Source organism: Ovis canadensis, chromosome 11, assembly GCF_042477335.2.
Source record: "Ovis canadensis isolate MfBH-ARS-UI-01 breed Bighorn chromosome 11, ARS-UI_OviCan_v2, whole genome shotgun sequence".
NCBI lineage: Eukaryota > Metazoa > Chordata > Mammalia > Artiodactyla > Bovidae > Ovis > Ovis canadensis.
The window spans coordinates 35,922,542-35,944,111 of NC_091255.1; the positions used below are offsets into that span (position 1 = coordinate 35,922,542).

General features: G+C 45.7%; 1 protein-coding gene across 1 annotated transcript in view; it reads left to right on the plus strand.

The window, feature by feature from the left end:
• The window catches only part of DNAH2 (dynein axonemal heavy chain 2), a 104,444-nt gene that overhangs the window by 17,641 nt on the left and 65,233 nt on the right, over positions 1–21,570 (plus strand). The window contains exons 5-14 of the mRNA XM_069542841.1: positions 313–541; positions 1,092–1,202; positions 1,377–1,615; positions 3,362–3,553; positions 4,202–4,359; positions 4,989–5,076; positions 7,886–8,091; positions 8,519–8,648; positions 8,934–9,116; positions 10,113–10,327. Coding sequence (XP_069398942.1) covers positions 313–541; positions 1,092–1,202; positions 1,377–1,615; positions 3,362–3,553; positions 4,202–4,359; positions 4,989–5,076; positions 7,886–8,091; positions 8,519–8,648; positions 8,934–9,116; positions 10,113–10,327 — 1,751 coding nt within the window. The remainder of the gene's footprint in view (positions 1–312; positions 542–1,091; positions 1,203–1,376; positions 1,616–3,361; positions 3,554–4,201; positions 4,360–4,988; positions 5,077–7,885; positions 8,092–8,518; positions 8,649–8,933; positions 9,117–10,112; positions 10,328–21,570) is intronic.

Here is a 21,570-nt window from a genome sequence, read left to right on the forward strand (position 1 = left end):
CATCCATCTGTCATTTATGGAGCATCTAGTATGTCCCAGTCACTGCTAGGTTCTAGAGAGAATACACAGTCTTTACCCTCAAGGAGTGCTCTCTGTATTTCCTCCACAACCCTCTGGATACAGAAACTGTTGTGTCCCTGACAAGAACAGGAAACATCTCGTGTTTCTTATATTTGGAGAAGGATCAGGATATGCTAAGGGGATGCGACCAGGGTTTCATGACTGAAGCTTCAGATTCCCTTGGGTAGCATGGCTGCTATGGACCATAGCATAGCATGGACCCTGAACTCTGCTCTACTGTCTTCAATGCAGACCCAGAACCAGATTGTCTACTTCATTCGCCAAGCCCCGGTCCCCATCACTCCAGAGAACTTTGAGGAGACGGTGCAGTTTGGGACAGTGCGGGGTGCCTACATCCCAGCCCTGCTTCGGCTGCTCAGTGGTGTCTTTGCCCCTCAGATCTTTAAAAACACAACCTGGCCCGAGAGCATTCGAAATCATTTTGCTTCTCACCTGCACAGGTTCTTGGCCTGCCTGACAGGTGAGCGGAATGGCTGGGGTGCCTGCTGTCTCCCCAGTCCCCACCAATAGTTGAGCAAGTGAGGCAGGTGAGAGATTGATCCTGAGTACCTGCGTTGTTTGGCACAGAGTAGGTGCTTGGAATGTGTTTGCTGAATGAATGACACAGGGTCCGCAGTGTGCCTTCTAATCTGGATACAGTTTTCTGTGGTCCAACAGTTGCCCAGACTTGCTCAGAGTTGGAAATTTCCAAGAGTACATGTGGGGTTAGGGAAGCTGGAGGTAGTGTGGGGGTGGCAGGGGAGTGCATGTGTCCTGAAAGAGAGTGTTGAGGCCATTGTATTGCTCTCAGACCTCATTTTATGACAGTCTCTTATGACATCTCAACGAGGTTTTCCCTCTTGCTTTCTGCCATTTTCCTGATGTCAAAAAAGCATGAGTCCTAGTTTTTCCTGCCTGCTCTCCTGAGATGCACATAGCTCCTGGGCCCCGGATCATCAGCCATGATAGGAACTAGGGTGGCATAAACCCATCAACCTCTGTGAACTCTCCTGGTTCTTTCATTTCCTCAGACACTCGGTACAAGCTGGAGGGGCACACCGTCCTCTACATCCCCACAGAGGCCATGAACATGAAGCCTGAGGTGGTGGTTAAAGACAAAGAGCTGGTGCAGCGACTAGAGAGTGAGTGGCTGGCGTTGCTCCTGTGTCGGGGCTTCTGAGGGAGAGGAGTAGGGAGGGGCAGCCCAGAGGCTGGGACAGGAGGTGGGTTAGGAGGGCTCTGTTGGGGGTGGAGGGAAGGATGAAAGTGGGGAGCGCTGCAAGGAAATGCAAGAGGTTTTGTCCTCTCCCCGGCAGCCTCCATGATCCACTGGACACGGCAGATAAAGGAGGTGCTCAGTGCCCAGGAGTCGGTGGAGACAGGAGAAAACTTAGGTCCTTTGGAGGAGATTGAGTTTTGGCGCAACCGATGCATGGACCTGTCTGGCATCAGCAAACAGCTGGTGAAGCCGGGAGTGAAGCACATCGAGTCCATCCTGCGTCTCGCCAAGTCATCCTATCTGGCTCCCTTCATGAAGCTGGCCCAGCAGATCCAGGTTTGTGAGTGGATCGAAGGATGCAGACTTGGCAGAAAGTGCCCAGTGGTGGGGATAATGTAAGGCTCTAAGAAGAGAGAGTCAACATATTCATCAAACGCAGAGATAGAAGCACCCAGTGCTTGCACTTGGGCTTGTGGGATAGTATAAAAGTAGTAGAACACAAGGCCTCAAGGAGCTTATAGTTTAACTAGGGAGACATCTAGTTACTTAATAAATGTACTACGTTGAGTGCCCTCTAGAAGCCCAACCCCCACAATCCAGCTGAGAAGGAAGGCTAACACAAAAGAGATGACTGTGTGGCCTGGGGTCAAAGTCGAACCCATCCAGTTCAGCAAAGAGAGCTGCAAAAGAAACACTTTAAAAATTTATATTTGAGGGCTTCTTTGGTGGCTTAGGGGCTTCCCTTATGGCTCAGCTGGTAAAGAGTCTGCCTGCAATGTGGGAGAACTGGGTGTGATCCCTGGGTTGGGCAGCTCCCTTGTAGAAGGAAAAGGCTACCCACTCCAGTATTCTGGCCTGGAGAATTCCATGGACTGTATAGTCCATGGGGTCGCAAAGAGTTGAACACGACTGAGTGACTTTCACTTCACTTGGTGGCTCAGCGATAAAGAATCCGTTTGCCAATACAGGAGACGTGAGTTCGATCCCTGATCCAGTAAGATCCCACATGCCATGGAGCAACTAACTTCTTGTATCACAACTGTTGAGCCTGTGCTCTAGAGCCTGGGAGCCGCAACTCCTGAAGCCTCCAAACCCTAGAGCCTGTCCTCCACAACAAAAGTCGCTGCGATGAGAACCAGTGTGCCGCAACTAGAGAGTAGCCCCTGCTTGCCTAATTTAGAGAAAAGCCTGCGCAGCAACACAGATCCAGCATAGTCAGAACAAAATTTTTTAAAAAATTAAATTTTATATAATATGACAAGCTGATTATGTTAGTGTTGTGACACACAGAGATCAGAGATATCTGTAAAATACAGAGAGAGAAGCCATCTCTTCCTAGCAGGAATTTGAAACTGATATTCATGGAGGCCTGGTGTGCTGCAGTCCATGGGGTTGCAAAGAGTCGGACATGACTGAGTGACTGAACTGAACTGAAGGGAGTTTGGGGCTTCCCAGGTGGCGCTAGTGATAAAGAATTCACCAGCCAATGCAGGAGCTGCCAGAAATATGGGTTCGATCCCTGGGTCGGGACCATCCCCTGGGGGTAGGAAATGGCAACCCACTCCAGTATTCTTGCCTGAAAAATTCCATGGAAAGAGGAATCTGTGGGTTACAGTCCATGGAGTTGCATGGAATTGGACACGATTATGCATGCACCAACACACTTTAAGGGGATTGAGCTATAGTTAGAGGGAGAAGTCTAAAATTCTCTTTGAGAACAAGGTAGTGAAAGGGGGGCTATGGTGGGAGCCATAAGGTGGGATGAATGCAAGTGATGTCCGGTCAGTTGATCAACAGCTCTTGAGCGTCTCCTTGGTGCAGAGTTCTTAGTTCAAGGGGAAAAGCTAGAGGAATTGACACGTAACCTGAGTTAGAAACTAGTCAGTGAGGAAAAGCAGGCATGCACACACTCTGGTCCCAAAGGGTTGCAGAGACCTGGGGTGATGAGGTCTATGTAGCGTTAACTGGGAACACTTCCTGGGAAAGGCAGATCGGTTGGAATTCGAGAAGGACCAGAAGCACTTGCTTTGAACCTGTGCTTTCCAGGAGCTAAGTCTTCTCCTGATTTCTCTTTACTACCAGGATGGCTCTCGTCAAGCACAGTCAAACCTGACTTTCTTGTCGATCCTGAAGGAGCCTTACCAGGAACTGGCATTCATGCGGCCAAAGGACATCTCTAGTAAACTCCCGAGGCTCATCAGCCTCATCCGTATCATCTGGGTCAACTCTCCCCACTACAATACTCGGGAGAGACTGACCTCCCTCTTCCGGAAGGTGTGTGTCTGCAGAGGGTGGGACAGAGGGTGGTGAGGGGGTGGCCATGTTGATAGCACGCAGATTTCTGGAGAAGGTGGAATTCACTGGGCAGATCTATGGTGAAAAGGTAGTGAGCAATGCCGTTCAGGTCGGACAGAGACCACAGGCCCTTTGCCTGCATCATCTGCTTTAGTGAGGCTCAGAGTTGGGACCTGGACTGGACACTTTGCTTCCAGATGGATGAAGCCCAGATGGGAAGAGGGGGTCTTTGTGAAGAGGTGTTGATGGAGCACAGGGAGGGGGCCAGGAAGGACTGACTCCCAGGCTGAGTTGTACAGGAAGGAAAGACCTGCTCTTTCTCATTGCCGAAGATGGACCTTGCAGTGAGCGAGAGGCAGATATAGGAAGGAACACTGGCTTTTGAGGAGTAGAACCCGGCATATTTCATTGGGGGAGGGGCAAAGAGTGGGGAAAGGGCACTGAGCTGAGCACTGGCTGGAAATGAGGCGGGCAAATAAGGTGGAACCCAGAGGTGCTACCAGGCGAGCAGTGGAGGACCAGGGATGAAAGGAGCCATGGGTATCAAGAGGCATGGTCTCGGGGGCTCCAAGAGAGGGTCAGTGCAACTAAGGCTGCGAACTGAGATTGTCGGGACTCCTCCCGCAGATGAGCAATGAGATCATTCGCCTGTGCTGCCATGCCATCTCCCTGGACCGCATCTTTGAGGGCTACGTCATCTCTAGCAAGGAGGACCTACAAGGCTGCATCTCTTGCTGTCACTCCTGGAAGGACCACTACCTTCGGGCTGTGCAGACACATACCCAGTACGACTTACCTGGACATCCTGTGTGTTACCGCTTGTCACTCCTGGAGCGGGGAGATTTCCAGCCCTTCTGCTTGTACTTTAAGCCTGTGGACTGAATTTTTTTTTTTCCTAGAGTTTTTACATGGTCCGAGTTTTCTCTCTGGATGCAGATATTCTAGCTCTCAGTCCTGGGTCTTCCGAACTCTAAGTAACCTCCCCTCCCTCAACCCAGGAATCCCTCCTGGTCTTTTCCTCCTTCCTTGGCTCTAAAGTCTAAAGTTTAATTGTGTGTAAACTTTCTCTTCTGGAGGAGGAAATGGCAACCCACTCGAGTATTCTGGCCTGGGAAATCCCATGGACAGAGGAGCCTAGAGGGCTACAGTCCATGTGGTCGCAAGAGCCAGACATGACTTAGAGACTAAACCACCACCACCACCACCACCAAACTTTTTCTTAGAACCAAAATGTTTTCTTTTTCTCTCTGGCTCTCCTCACCTTGTGTTTCTTTACTTGGCGTTCAGAAAAACTGTTTCTAGGGGTCTCATTTTCTCAGGCTCCCTTTGAACCAGAACTCCTGGTTCTAGCCTGGCCTGGGGAGGTAAATGCCTCATGTTCCCGCTTCCAACTGATCAGTCTTTCTCACAACAGGTTCTCCACCCGGGGCTGGATCCTAGACCAGACCAGCATATTTGCCCAGGTCGATGCCTTTGTACAACGCTGCAAGGACCTCATCGAGGTAGGAAGACTGTCAGGGAGACAGAGCCCACAGCAGATGCTCCAGAATCCCGGCCCAGGGGCGAGGGAGCTGGGGCTGGGGGTGAGGCTACACACAAAACTTGCCTCTTTGGTTCTTATCACATGGCTGTGCACCTAGCCACCATCCTGTGCTCAGAGACTCTTGCCTGTTATCACTGCCTCCATTCAGTTCAGTTCAATTCATTCGCTCAGTCATGTCCGCCTCTTTGCAACCCCATGGACTGCAGCACGCCAGGCTTCCCTGTCTATCACCAACTCCTGGAGTTTACTCAAACTCATATCCATCGAGTCAGTGATGCCATCCAACCATCTCATCCTCTTGTTGTCCCCTCTCCTCCTGCCTCTAATCTTCTCCAGCATCAGGGTCTTTGCCAATGAGTCAGTTCTTCGCATCAGGTAGCCAAAGTATTGGAGTTTTAGCTTTAGCATCAGTCCTTCCAATGAACATTCAGGACTGATTTCCTTTAGGATTGACTGGTTGGTTCTCCTTGCAGTCCAAGGGACTCCAAGAGTATTCTCCAGCACCACAGTTCAAAAGCATCAGTTCTTCGGTGCTCAGCTGTCTTTATGGTCCAACTCTCACATCCATACACAACTACTGGAAAAACCACAGCTTTGACTAGATGGACCTTTGTTAGCAAAGTAATGTCTCTGCTTTTTAATATGCTGTCTAGGTTGGTCATAGTTTTTATTCCAAGGAGCAATTGTCTTTTATTTTTTTTATTTTTTTAAATGTCTTTTAATTTCATGGCTGCATTCACCATCTGCAGTGATTTTGGAGCCTAAGAAAATAAAGTCGCTCACTGTTTCCACTGTTTCCCCATCTATTTGCCGTGAAGTGATGGGACCAGATGCTATGATCTTCGTTTTTTGAATGTTGAGTTTAAAGCCAGCTTTTTCACTCTTCTCTTTCATTTTCATCAAGAGGCTCTTTAGTTCTTTTTCTGCCATAAGGGTGGTGTTATCTATATATCTGAGGTTATTGATATTTCTCCTGGCAATCTTGATTCCAGCTTGTGCTCATCCAGCCCAGCATTTCACATGATGTACCCTGCATGTAAGTTAAATAAGCGGGGTGACAATATACAGCCTTGATGTACTCCTTTCCCTATTTGGAACCAGTCTGTTGTTCCATGTACAGTGCTAACTGTTGCTTCTTGACCTGCATACAGATTTCTCAGGAGGCAGGTAAGGTGATCTTGTATTCCCATCTCTAACAATTTTCCACAGTTTGTTACTTTGGCATAGTTAATAAAGCAGAAGTAGATGTTTTCCTGGAACTCTCTTGCTTTTTTGATGAGCCAGTAGATGTTGGCAATTTGATCTCTGGTTCCTCTGCCTTTTCTAAATCCAGCTTGAATATCTGGAAGTTCTCAGTTCATGTACTTTTGGAGCTTGACTTGGAGAATTTTGAGCATTACTTTGCTAGTGAGATGAGTGCAATGGTGCGGTAGTTTGAGCATTCTTTGGCATTGCCTTTCTTTGGGATTGGAATGAAAACTGACCTTTTCCGGTCCTGTGGCCACTGCTGAGTTTTCCAAATTTGCTGGCATATTGAGTGTAGCACTTTGACAGCATCATCTTTTAGGATTTCAGATAGCTCAATTGGAATTCCATCACATCCACTAGCTTTGTTCATAGTGATTCTTCCTAAGGCTCACTTGACTTCTCATTCCAGGATGCCTGGCTCTAGGTGAGTGATCACACCATCATGGTTATCTGGGTCATGAAGATCTTTTCTGTATAGTTTTTCTGTGTATTCTTGCCACCTCTTCTTAATATCTTCTGCTTCTGTTAGGTCCATACCATTTCTATTCTTTATTGCGCCCATCTTCACATGAAATGTTCCCTTGGTATCTCTAATTTTTCTTGAAGAGATCTCTAGTCTTTCCCATTGTATTGTTTTCCTCTATTGCTTTGCATTGATCCCTGAGGAAGGCTTTCTTATCTCTCCTTGCTATTCTTTGGAACTCTGCATTCACAGGGGTATATTTTTCCTTTTCTCCTTTGTCTTTAGCTTCTCTTCTTTTCTCAACTATTTGTAAGGCCTCCTCAGACAACCATTTTGTCTTTTTGCATTTCTTTTTCTTGGGGATGGTCTTGATCACTGCCTCCTGTACAATGTCACGGACCTCAGTCCATAGTTCTTCAGGCACTCTGTCTATCAGATCTAATCCCTTGAATCTATTTGTCATTTCCACTGTATAATAATAAGGGATTTGATTTAGGTCATACCTGAATGGTCTAGTGGTTTTCCCTGCTTTCTTCAGTTTAAGTCTGAATTTGGCAATAAGAAGATCACAATCTGAGCCACAGTTAGCTCCCAGTCTTGTTTTTGCTGATAGAACTTCTCCATCTTCAGCTGCAAAGAATACAATCAATCTGATTTTGTTATTGACCATCTGGTGATGTCTATGTGTAGAGTCATCTCTTGTGTTGTTGGAAGAGAGTGTTTGCTATGACCAGTGCATTCTGTTGGCAAAACTCTTATTAGCCTATGCCCTGCTTCATTTTGTACTCCAAGGCCAAATTTTTTTCATATTTCATTGTGCAGCTAAAATTCACCCCAGAAGCCCGTTGCATCTGGTGGGTTCTCCTTAGATTTTTAGCCATTTTAAGCGAAACCAGTAGTGAGGGACAGGGAAGCCTGGTGTGCTGCAGTCCATGGAGTTGTAAAGAGTGGGACATGACTTAGCAACTGAACAACCACAACACAAGCTAAACCAAAGAACTTGGGACAGGAAGACTCAGACAGGAGGGCAGGAAGCCTCATGCTGACTTCTTTGCAGGTATGTGACTGTCAGTACCATTTTGCCCGCTGGGAAGATGGAAAGCAAGGTCCCCTCCCCTGCTTCTTCGGTGCCCAGGGGCCCCAGATAACACGGAACTTGCTGGAGATTGAGGACATCTTTCACAGAAACCTGCACGTGCTGCGAGCCGTCCGAGGGGGCATCCTGGACGTCAAGAACACCTCTTGGCACGAAGACTACAATAGGTGAGAGGGTCACAGACCACCCCCTCCATAGACAGGGAAGGGGGGCAGGGGAGAGCAGAGCGGAGTATGGGGGCAGCAGGTCAGAAACGGGGGGCGAGCAGGGGAAGCTCACGGGGCTGCTCAGACGCAGGGTGCCACAGCCAGCCTTTCTGGCCTTGGATCCCGGTTCTGCCACAGACTAGTTAACATGACTCTGGGCAGATTGCTCTACCAGCCTGGGCCTCAGTTTCCTCATCTATAAAATCCAGTTAGCAATACAGCCTACCCCACTGAGTTGTTCTGAGGACTAAATGGATTCCTGTGTGTGAAGCGCTCAGTGCCGACACTGAGGATGCCCTCCGTACATAAAACATCGGAATTGCACTCAGGGGAGGTTCTTGGGGCCAGGAGACGTCGCCCACCCTTCGACACGCCTCTAACGGTGCAGGTTCCGGGCTGGAGTCAAGGACCTGGAGGTGATGACTCAGAACTTGATCACCTCGGCCTTCGAGTTAGTCCTTGACGTGGAGCACGGGGTGCTGCTGCTGGACACCTTCCACCGGCTCTCTGCCCGAGAGGTGGGACTGCCCACCAGCTTCCTTCCTCCACCCCTGGTTCACTTGAGCTTTCCTTCACGTCTGCCTGGTCCTTCCAGATGCTGTCCAACCTCCATCTGTGCTCTCGCCCATGCCCTAAACTGCCAGCGCTTCTTTTCTTCCTCTGTCCCTGCCCACCCCCTCCCCTTGTGTCTGGAGGGCTTGTGGGCAGGACTACCATGGCAGGGGGTTAGCTTTCTTCCAGGATGGGGAGCTGCAGGGACCCCATATCCCTGGTCATGTCATTTACTTCCTCTTCTTCGTCAGGCCATCAAGCGAACATATGACAAGAAGGCCGTGGACCTCTACATGCTGTTCAATAGTGAGCTAGCACTCGTAAACCGTGAGCTGAACAAGAAGTGGCCCTACCTGGAGCCCTACATGGCCCAGTACTCAGGGCAGGCCCACTGGGTGCGCATCCTACGGCGTCGCATCGACCGAGTCATGAACGTAAGCCTGGCCTTTCCCGGAACTTGTTCTCGGTGCCACGACAGAGTTTGCAGGCTGAGCCCCAGGCTGGTGGGTGGGAGCCCTGCGGGTCAGTCCAGAGCATCTCCCTGGAGAGGTTTCCTGACCTGAGACTAAGTGGGTGCGAGGGGCGTGTCAGAGGAACTGGCCTATCCTGAGGAAGGGCTCATGCTTGTTTTTGACCCTGTGTCTCTTATATCCTTCACCTCCTGTAATTGACTTTCTTTTTCCAACTTTTTTTCTCAAGCTGAATGTCTGTGCTTCTCTTTCTTCTTATATTTTATTATTGGAGTATGATTGTTTCACAGTGTTGTGTTGGCTTCTACTGTACAGCAAAGTAAATCAGCTATGTGTATCCATATATCCCCTCCCTCTTGAACCTCCCTTCCACACCGGCCCCCATTCTGCCCCGCTAGGTCATCATAGCACTCGGAGCTGAGCTCCCTGTGTTACACAGCAGATTCCCACTAGCCATCTATTTTACACACGGTAGTGTACGTATGACAATGTGTGGATGTGTGCTTAGTCACTTAGTTGTGTCCGACTCTGCGACTCTGGACTGTAGTCCCCCAGGCTCCTCTGTCCATGGGATCTTGCAGGCAAGAATACTTGAATGGGTTGCCATTTCCTTCTCCAGGGGATCTTCCCCACCCAGGAATCAAATCCATGTCTCCTGGTCTCCTGCACTGGCAGGTGAATTCTTTACCACTGAGCCACCTGGGAAGCCCGTATATGACAGTGCTCCTCTCCAAATTCTCGCACTTTCCCCTTCCCTGTCTTCTTTCTGACTACCTCTTTCGCTGAGCCTGGTGTCTTCCTCTCACCTTTCTCTCTGGCTCCCCCTTCCCTCCGAGTAGTCCCTGTCTTACACATATAATCGGGGTGTGTGTGTTGGGGAGGGGAATAGGGCTCTCAGGGCGATGATAACACGGAGGAACGTGGCAGGTGGATCCCAGCGTCCCTGGTTCTCCTCCATAGTGTCTTTCCAATGCTCATTTCCTGCCCCACATCGGGACTGGAGAGGAGAGTGTGCACACCTACCAGCAGATGGTTCAGGCCATTGATGAATTGGTGCGAAAAACCTTCCAAGACTGGACAGCCACTCTGGACAAGGACTGCATTCGGCGGCTGGACACACCATTGCTACGAATCAGCCAGGAGAAGGCGGGCATGCTGGACGTGAACTTTGACAAGTAGGAGACCCTCCCTGCCCCTCTCCTGCTCTGCTCGTCCTTTCTATGGCGCCTTTCCCTTCCCCAACCCTCCTGAGAGTTTTAATTCCCATCTCCTGGTTCCTCCTCTCCATTCCTCTGATTCTCTCTTACCCCGTAATATGTTTCCTCCCACTTCTTAGTCTTAAAAAAAAAAAACAAAAAACTGATTGAAAATAGAAAATCCACTGTCACCTACTACACCAGTGATGTAGGTGTCCTGCCACTAGGTGGCCACGGTGGCTCAGCGAAATCGTCCCAACCAAGAGCCACCGAGGGAGCTTTCCCGAGAGTCAGTGGGGCTCTCAGGTTACACCCTCTCCTACAGTTGTAGAATCATGACAGTCTCATATCACCAGGTTTTCAGTTTAACCAGTCTATTCATTAGTCATTCAAAAATACATAGTGAGTGCCTTCCATGTGCTAAGAACCAAGATAGGCACAGGTGTGTCCAGTGACGATGTCCTTGCCCCCTGTTGCTCTGTAAGTGAACTGTTATACCCTGGAGCCCTGCCTCCTTCCCAGATAAGATGCAGAAGAGAGAATAAAGAAGGAACTTAGTAAGGCGGCTGTCTACAGAGATGACGACCCTTCTGATGACAACGTTTTCCTAATAGGAAGGAAGTCACTTTCTTCTTGATCGGTTTGGGCTCCTTAATCATCATCAAGCCCCTATAGTAAGAGTGGCTTCCCAGGCTTCTAGAACTGACTTTAACTCATGGAATGTCCTTATTTGTTGGGGGAAATGTGGAAGGGGCTTTGCCAGAGACGGCCTATGTGGAGATGGACAGAGAGACTGAGTGTGTCTGTCCTGGGAGCCAAAAGCAACCTAACTGGGAGATGACACATGATGTTTGAAGCAAAATAACCAAGACGGGGAGACAGTGCTTAGTGTCAGGTCAGAGGGGTGAGGGGAAGGCAGAAGTGAGGACAGAGAGATGAGAAGCCACATGGATCAGGAAGCAGGTGACAAGCAGGGTGTGAAGACCAGAGGGTAAGAGGTTTGAGATAGGCCTTTGACCAGAGAGGGGTGTCGAGATCTGCTTCGATAGGGCTCATGGTTTTTTTTTGAGGATTCTATAAAATGGCCTTATAAATCAACAATAAGATTTATTTTTAATATTTATTTATTTGGTTGCACTGGGTCTTAGTTGTGGTGTGCAGCATGTAGGGATCTTTAATTGTGGGATTTAGTTCCCTGACCAGGGATTGAACCCAAGCCTCCTGCATTGGGAGCATGAAGTTTCAATTACTGGATTGCCAGGGAAATCTCTTAAGTACCTTTTAATATGAATAGTAGCATACTGTTCACACTATTCTATACATCTGAAGTGTTCTCAAAATGATTTATTTGATTTTTTCTATTATAAAATTCTTGATCCTTTTAGAAAATTTGCAGAATGCAGAAAAGTAGAAGGAAGAACAAGATTCCCCCAAAGATAACCACTCTTAAAGATTTGGTGTATACATATATATATATGTATATTTATCACTCCATGTTCCCCCCACTTCATATGCTTCATATGGTTATTTTTCTTTAATTTTTAGAATCTTTTTAACTTAAAAATGTATTTATTTGGCTGTGCCCGGTCTTAGGGTCTTAGCTGTGGAACGCTGGGTCTTTAGCTGCAGCATGTGGGATCTAGTTCCCTGACCAGGGGTGGAACCCAGGCCCCCTGTATTGGAAGTGAGGAGTCTTAGGCATTTGGCCACCAGGGAAGTCCATCTTTTTTTGCTTTTTAAATTAAAGAATTTAAACAACAGAAGTAGTGCATGCTCACTGTAAAAGAAAAAAAAGAGAGAGAGATTGATGTATAGAAGAATATAAAGGAAAAAGTGAAAATCCAGCACACAGCTCCACTCCCTGGAGGTAACCGTGATTACCATGTAATCAAAAATACACACTGCACACACAAAACAGGATCTCATTATAAACAACATTTTTTAACTTGCTTTTTTTGAGGTTAACAATATGTGTGGGAGATTTTCCATTCTGTGTGTACAGAACTGCATAATTACTTTTCATGGCTTACAGCTTCCCATGCTTTGACTGTACCATAATTTAATCCATCAACCCACTACTGGTGGACCTAGAAGTTGCATGGTTTCCATCAGGGTCCTGAACATTCTGTGCTGGGGGCTTTCACCTGGACTCCCTGAGTCTTGTTCCCTTCTCACCACCGCGGTGTATCCACCTGACGTTTGAGCTTAGCACCTGGCCATGTAGCCCCAATAAGCTTAGGAGACAGCTTTCTGTCTGCCGTGATCATCTCTTGTCGAGAGACACATTGGATATTTATCTCAAATACCGTTTGCATAATCTTTATAGCAGAGCTTAACAAGACAATTTTGGGGCAAATATTTATGGCCTGGGTTTAGCAGAAACCCAAATAATGGCTAAAACACTTTTTCCAGAGAGAAGAGGTACCCCAGTTCTTTGGCAGTTGTTGTCTAGAGGGATCTGTTATAAACTGCTTTACATTTTTGTGGCTTTAAGCTAAAACTACCTCAATCCAGTAAATAATGTATGGGGGAAAAACAAAAAACCATGATCACAGGGAAGGATTTTGAAAAGTCTGGGCTCATTAAACCAGTAAAGACATCCAAGACAGTTTCAGCTTTTCTAAACCTTTTCTAAATATGACGCCTCCAACGAGGGGCAGATAACTTTATCAAGTCTACTTTTTTGTGCTCATGATCTAGATAAGGTCTTGAAATAGGCGTGCTCTTCAAATGCCCTGATTGTCCTCAGAATTACCTGACTCTCCCTCTATTCTGGGAGACTTCCAGTCCCTAATAGCACCGATCTTATCTTACAAAGGGTTTTGTTGTCCCACCTTCCATCCCAAATATTTGAACTCTGAAGTCCAAATTGGCTTTTACCACATTTTACAGCCAGACCAGCCTTACAGATTGCACTTAACACAAACATATTCCAGATGGCGTCTGTACCCTGGCTGAAAAGAGCTGTGTTATCACTGTGTAAGTAGCCAACTCCTCTGTGTAGCAGGACTTCTCCAGGGAAAGACAAGGGACACTGGCGTCTGACAGTGTTTTGCGACTGGGACTTCCTCTTCCTCCTTTTCTCTCTGGTCTGAGAGCACTTTCTCCATTAGGTCAGTTCATTCTGGGCTGTCAGCACCAAACCCAGTCAGCCTACTTGCCCTGGCTCCATTGCCTGAGCACTTGTCCAAGGAAACAAAATATTTTTAAAAAAATTCCCCAGACTGATTTTTTAAAATTAATTTTTTTTGACCATGCCATGACGAGGCATGTGGGATCTTAGTTCCCCAACCAGGGATCCAGCCCATGCCCCCTGCATTGGAAGTACAGTGTCTTAACCACTGGACCACCAGGGAAGTCCCAGACTGGGTTTTTTTTTTTTTTTTTTTTTAAGAAATTTTATGTACCAGGAAAATAAATTTGTATTCCAGAAACTTCTTGACAAATTTCTGGCTAAGCCTGAGCATCACTGTGAAAAAAGGTCCTTGTAGGGTTTTCAACTCAGCATCGGGAAGGTGTTTTTCAAATTCATCGTATTGACTGACAAGTTAAAATTTGATAATTTGGCTTAAAGTTATTTGGAAAAGTCTTGTCAAGATGAGGAAATGAAGAAAAAATTTAGTGCACTACTGGATAGTGTATGTATCCAAGCGGGCTTACCAAGAATTTGACAGAGTCAAATTCAAGGCCTCCAGCTTGAAGAACATAAGAGAATATGATTCTCTTACTAGTAGTGTTCCCGTACGTATTTACACCCCTCCACCCTCCTGGTATAGCTATGCTAGAATTTGTGGTTAAACTGATATTCAGTGTTTTTCTTAATATGACTCTGTTAGTATTGTTTACTGTGGAGCCAAATCATGTTCAGTTGTTCCAATTCTCTCCTTGCTTGTATGACACTTGTTCTTTTTGGAATTAACAATGACCTCACTATTTTTGTTAGCACATTATTCACTATCATTAATTTTTCCAGACCAACCAATAAAATTCCTTTGGATAATATTTTCCTTTGCTATCTGACTTATCACGTATGTTATCAATTTTGTGTTCTTAGCACTATCCCTCCTGGAATTCCCTTGTCCTCTTCCTTCAGCCCAGCTGGTTGGTTTTGAGGCCAGGTGTCACTCTGGGACTTCCCTGAGCCTCTTTTGTTGTTTGATTCCCCCTTTCCTTTGTCTTCCTCTTTCTTGGTTGATGTTCTTATTTTGGAGCTACTACATTCTTTAGTAGCTTTCCACGGTACATGGGAGGTAAACTTTTTGAATTCTTGCATGATTGACAAACAACTGTTTTCTGCCTGACACCTGTTAGTCCTTTGTGGAATTCTAGATTGAAAGCAGTTTTCCTTCATTTTGGCTCTCCTTTACACTGGAGGCTTTGCTTAACTGTCCAGTAATCTGCTGTTCATTCCTATTTGAGAAAGCCTTCTTCACTTTGAAGACTTTTGACACAGTTTCAAAAATAACACATACTTCAGTGAAGATTGTCAAGGTGTGAAAAACAGCATTTCTTTGTCCACAGTCTCTTAAAGCACATATCACAAATGAGCTCTTGATAATAATTTCCTTCCTTGGTAGACTCCTCTCAAAAGGTGGAAAACTTGCACTGTGATGTCATGTCCTATATTGCTACTTTAGTGCTTGCTTAGTAGAACAGACACAAAATATTCTGAAATTTTCACCTCAGTGTTCTTTTAAGATAACATCTTGGTGATATTCAGGATATAAAGCTTCATCAGAGTATCTTGAGTATCTTGAGATTATCCTCTGTGATTAAAAAATGTAATTTCTTTTTTTTTTTCAAAGAAAGAAGAAAACAGATTTACAAAGTCAAATGACTTTTACTCAAGATGTAAAACTGTTTAAAATATTACATATTTTCTCTTGTCATTTTGTGATTTTTGTCTTTATATTTGGTTCTTGGCTCCAATTTTCAGTTTATTTTGATTTAGGGAGAGAAGTGTAGATGCAACTTGAGTTGGTTTTGTGTTTTTTTTAATCTATCCCCAGATGGCTAGTCAGTTGACCCAATCTCATTTATTAAACTGCTATCTTTATAGTATAACAAATTCCCAAGGATGTCTGTTTTGGGATTCACTATCCTGTTCTGATAGGTCTGTTTATTCATATGTAGAGACCAAATTGTTTTTATTATTGTCCTCATTACTCTCCTTTTTAGATTTTTTTCTTGGATATTTTAAATATTTATTTCTCATAAGTACATTAGAATCTCTTTGTTTAGTTCCCCAAATAGTTCTAGTCCTATATTTTGGGGGGGAACAAGATTGGGTTAAATTTATAGGTTAACTTAAGAAGAATGATGATGGACAGGGAGGCCTGGCGTGCTGTGATTCATGGGGTCGCAAAGAGTCAGACATGACTGAGTGACTGAACTGAACTGAACTGAAGAAGAATGAACATCTTTAAGATCGAGTTTTTTCTATCCAAGAATAGCATTTTTTTCTTTCAATTTATTTAAGTCCTGTTCTTTTGTTCATAAGATATTTTTCATACATATTAACTGACTAACAAGAAATGTGATAATATATATTAATATCTTTGGATGATCTCTTAATTTTTGGTATTTTATTTCTGTTGTTTTAATTACCATTGGTCTCTTTTTCTCCATGATAATATTGAACTGGTTATAGGTTTTATATTGGAAAACTTTGATTTTAATAAGTTAATTTTGTACCCAGTCCCTTTTACAACTAATTCCCTTGTTTAAAATAGTTTTTTCCTTTTTAAAAATTTGCTTATTAATTTTATTTTTGGCTGCACTAGGTCTTTCGTTGCTTTCTCTAATTGAAGCAAGCAGGGGCTACCCTTTGTTGTGTTGTCTGGGCTTCTCTTCCCAGGCCGGGGATCAAATCCATGTCCCCTGCATTGGCAAACGGATTCCTATCCACTGTGCTACCAGGGAAGTCCAGTTTTTCCCTTTTAAAACATTTTTTTAATTGTGAAAGATCATATTGTACATATAGAAAATTACTTAAAACCTTCATGTTCAATGTAATCTATAGGTATAAAATAAACACCTTTGCTACTGTCACCTAGGTCAAGGAAAGAATGTGGCCAGCAGTCCAGAAGCCTTCCTACTTATATTTTTCAGTTGAACCATCTGTCAATATTTATAATTCAGGAGATTTTATATAAAAATTCACTTTCTGGCCTCTCTTGAAATCACACTGAGCCCATATCCCATTTGGCAGTAAATGCCTGGAACCCTCGAGCAGTGATTCTTGGGGATGGACCTCTCGCTCTTTCGCCCAACTTTAGGCCAAAACTCAGTTGCAGTTTATCATTGCATTAGAGCTATGCTTGCCTTGGAGTAAGTGGAATTCCCGAACTTTGTTTTTGGTGATGAAATCCAAAGGAGCTGGTGCTTGGTTGGATATTGGAAAGTCATGGCGAGGGAGGACATGTGTTCTGGTCCAGACAGTGGGGTGGGGCCATCTCTGCATGGATGCAGGTGTCCTCAGCTGAGAGAAGCAGCTGCAGCCACACAGTAGGTGAGGTCACCCAGGGCTAGTGTGCTGGGTGTGCATGACCTCGAGGGGCTGGCGTGCCAGGGAGCTATGGGGGAGGTGGATGCTTCGCTGAGTCTCGAGTCAGCTGGATGAGATTTCCAAGAGACCCTGGAGAGAAAGGCTGCTTGTCCTGACAGGTGGAACTGACAAGAGAAGCACGGAGGTTCAGAAGCCAGGGAGAGAGGCAGAGAGGAGGCCACCGGATGTGGAGGCTTAGAGGGGAGGGTGAGGCCAAGGAGGTTCTCAGAGTGTAGCTACAAGAAGTCTTATGAGGAATCCTGGGCAAGCTAGATGGAAGCAGATTTAGGGACTTCCCTGATGGTCCAGTGGCTAACACTCCATCCATGCTCCCAATGCAGGGGTCCCAGGTTCAATCCCTGGTCAGGGAACTAGATGCCACATGCTGCAACTAAGAGCTTGCATGCGGCAACTGAAGATCCTGTGTGCCACAACTAAGACCTGATGCAGCCAAATAAATAAATATTTTTAAACATCTTTTGAAAATGCAGACTTAGAGGGGAAGGTGGGAGGTGGCTCTCAGGGGACTGAGGAACGAGAAGAAAAGAAAGGAAGGGAATTCAGGAGGCCAGTTTTTCACAGAAGGCAGGCTGTGAAGGGGGCAAGCAGCGTGGTGCCAGGATGTGGAGTTGAGGGTAGGTGGTGTTTTGATTTTGTTTTAAGATTATAGAAACTTGGCTTATTTAAATGTTGATGGGAAGGAACGAGTAGGGTGGGAGTGTAGGCAAGCTGGAAAAGATGGTGTCTGAGGATGCAGAGGGAAGCTGGATTGGAAGGACTTGACCTTGGATGCAAGGATGGCCTCTTCTGTAGTAAACGGAAGAAATTATAGGTATGGGGTCAGTTACGTTTATAAGTTTTAGAGCAGGGAGCATGTAGAGTTCTCCCCTGGTGGCTTTCGTATTTCTTTGAGGGAAGATGTGGGGCTTTCTGCGGAGAGCGAGAGGAGCAGACCAGGTTTGAGAAAGCAGAGAATTTGCAAACAGTCCCTGTGAGAACAGAAGGGACAGGAGATTGGGGAAACCCTAGGGGTGCAGCCTGAGAGGCCAGCTGGGACCAGAGACATTGAACGTGCAGCCTGCTGATCTGTGTAGTCGTGTGATCTTCTCTAGCTTTGCTTGGCCACCTTCACGTGGGCTTAGAGGAGAAGAGAGTGGACAGGGCCAGGGATGGGGTTTGGTCAGGTGGCTTAGACTAAAGAAGGAGGTGAAAGACTAGGAACTGGTGAGAGAGCAGCGGAAGCGGGCAGGGTCCTTGGAGGAGGGGATGGAGGTGGAAGGGGACAAACAGGCAAGAAGAAAGGCCAGGGGTCAGTGACCTGAACGTCCCCATGGGATCAAAGGTCGACTGGGAGGACTTGAGTGCAGGTACTGGGATGGGCGAGGAAGCTGAGCTGGGGAGGGACCATCTGCTTGGAGACTGACCTTAGAGGTGGTAGGACATGAGTTCCAGGGCGTGGCTGCTGAGTGGGGAGGAGAAGGTCAGGTCACTGGGTGTGAGGTGGCAAAGGACTTAGGACAAGGGCCACAGACACAATTAAAAAAAATTTGGCATTACTTTTAATAAAGGAGAAAGAAACAAGTTAAATGAATTTTAATTTTCAACCCGGTATTCCCCAGATATTACCTTGCCAATATGTAATCAATGTAAAGAATTGTTCACAGAGAGTTTTCGATTCTCTTTTTCATGCAACATCCTCTTTGCCTTTCATCTTTATGTCTGTTTCTCTATTTTATGAGGGATCTCTGTCAAATTTATCTTGTATCTTTCTTTTGGTTTAAAATTTTTCTGCTTTATTTGTAACTCCCAAGAGCTCTCTTCGTGTCTCTTTTATAGCATCTTGTTTCTGTCTCACGGACGCTCTTTGTTTCTTATCTCTCTCTGAGGATGCTTGCTGTAATTCTGTTTGTTTTTTCTTTCGGGGGTGGGCCACCTTTCTGCATCTCCATCCCCTCTCCTTCCCTTCTGGTTGCTTTTTTCCGTTTAAGGAAAGATAGACCCATTTGAATTTGGAGTTCCAAAGAATAGCAAGGAGAGATAAGAAAGGCTTCCTTAGTGATCAATGCAAAGAAATAGAGAAAAACAATAGAATGGGAAAGACTAGCGATCTCTTCAAGAAAATTAGAAATACCAAGGGAACATTTCATGCAAAGATGGGCACAGTAAAGGACAGAAGTGATATGGACCGAACAGAAGCAGAAGCTATTAAAAAGAGGTGACAAGACTAGACAGAAGAACTATACAAAAAACTTCTTTACAACCCAGATAATCATGATGGTATGATCACTCACCTAGAGCCAGAATCCTGGAATGAGAAGTCAAGTGAGACTTAGGAAGCACCACTACAAACAAAGCTAGTGGAGGTGATGGAATTCCAGCTGAGCTATTTCAAATCCTGAAAGATGATGCTGTGAAAGTGCTGCACTCAATATGCCAGCAAATTTGGAAAACTCAGCAGTGGCCATAGGGCTGGAAAAGGTCAGTTTTCATTCCAATCCCAAAGAAAGGCAATGCCAAAGAATGCTCAAACTACCGCACCATTGCGCTCATCTCACACACTAGTAAAATGCTCAAAATTCAAGCCAGGCTTCAACAGTACGTGAGCCGTGAACTTGCTGGTTTTAGAAAAGGCAGAGGAACCAGAGATCAAATTGCCAACATCCATTGGATCATAGATAAAGCAAGAGAGTTCCAGAAAAACATCTATTTCTGCTTTATTGACTATGCCAAGGCCTTTGACTGTGTGGATCACAACAAACTGTGGAAAATTCTTAAAGAGTTGGGAATACCACCTGACCTCTTGAGAAATCTCTATGCAGGTCAGGAAGCAACAGTTAGAACTGGACATGAAACAACAGACTGGTTTCAAATAGGAAAAGGAGTACGTCAAGGCTGTATATTGTCACCCTGCTTATTTAGCTTATATGCACAGTACATCATGAGATACGCTGGGCTGGATGAAGCACAAGCTGGAATCAAGATTGCTGGGAGAAATATCAATAACCTCAGATATGCAGATGATACCACCCTTATGGCAGAAAGTGAAGAGAATCTAAAAAGCCTCTTGATGAAAGTGAAAGAGGAGAGTGAAAAAGTTGGCTTAAAGCTCAACATTCAGAAAACGAAGATCATGGCATCTGGTCCCATCACTTCATGACAAATAGATGGGAAACAGTGGAAACAGTGTAAGACTTTATTTTTTGGGGCTCCAAAATCACTGCAGATGGTGATTGCAGCCATGAAATTAAAAGATCCTTACTCCTTGGAAGGAAAGTTGTAACCAACCAGATAGCATATTAAAAAGCAGAGACATTACTTTGCCAACGAAGTCACGAGAAGCGCTGGGCTGGATGAAGCACAAGCTGGAATCAGGATTGCCGGGAGAAATACCAACTCAAATATGCAGATGACATCACCCTTATGGCAGAAAGAGAAAAAAGAACTAAAGAACCTCTTGATGAAAGTGAAAGAAGGGGAGTGAAAAAGTTGGGTTTAAACTCAACATCCAGAAAACTAAGATCATGGCATCTGGTCCCATCACTTCATGGCAAATAGATGGGAAAACAATGGAAACAGTGACAGACTTTATTTTGGGGGGCTCCAAAATGGTGAGCCCCAAAAATGATGATTGCAGCCATGAAATTAAAAGATGCTTACTCCTTGGAAGAAAAGTTATGACAAACCTAGACAGCTTATTAAAAAGCAGAGGCATTACTTTGCCAACAAAGGTCCATCTAGTCAAGGCTATGGTTTTTCCAGTAGTCATGTATGGATGTGACAGTTGGACTATAAAGAAAGCTGAGTGCTGAAGAATTGATGCTTTTGAACTGTGGTGTTGGAGAAGACTCTTGAGAGTCCAAGTCTTGCAGTCCAAGGGACTGCAAGATCCAATCAGTCAGTCCTAAAGGAGATCAGTCCTGAGTTTTCATTGGCAGGACTGATGTTGAAGCTGAAACTCTTAATACTTTGGCCACCTGATGTGAAGAACTGACTCATTGGAAAAGACCCTGATGCTGGGAAAGAGTGAAGGTGGGAGGAGAAGGGAATGACAAAGGATGAGATGGTTGGATGACATCACCAACTCAGTGGACATGAGTTTGAGTGAACTCCGGGAGTTGGTGATGGACAGGGAGGCCTGGCGTGCTGCAGTCCATGGGGTCGCAAAGAGTCGGACACGACTGAGTGACTGAACTAAACTGACTCCCACCTTTTGTGCGAGGAGAGGCAGAGAGCAGTGTTCTGCGACCCTTGGTTGTCTGATTGTATTTCAGGGACAGGGGCTGGAAAGCTGATTGGCACCTCTCTGAGCAGGAAGGGTGGCTTCTCAACTGCAGGCCTGTCTGGATGGGCTGTTTCCTGGCGACTCCAGAGGTCATCAGCCTTGGCACGTTTCCATTTAGGCTGGTCTGAGGTCTCAGAAAACCATCTCTCAAACTCTGTTCCGGAGGATATAGGTCCCAGTGCCAGAGTACTGGTGTCTGGGTGGGAAGGGGAAGTGGGGGTCTTAACATTCATGTGTACATGGTGACTCACTGCCTCTGCTTTCAGTGCATTACTCTCTCCTACAACTGGGCCTGGGGTCCCCAGTCCAGGGACCCTCTGTTTGTCTCTGCACTGCTTCCCCAGACAAGAAGCCTTCAGTCTTATGCTGGGGCAAGGAGAGGCAACTTGCTTA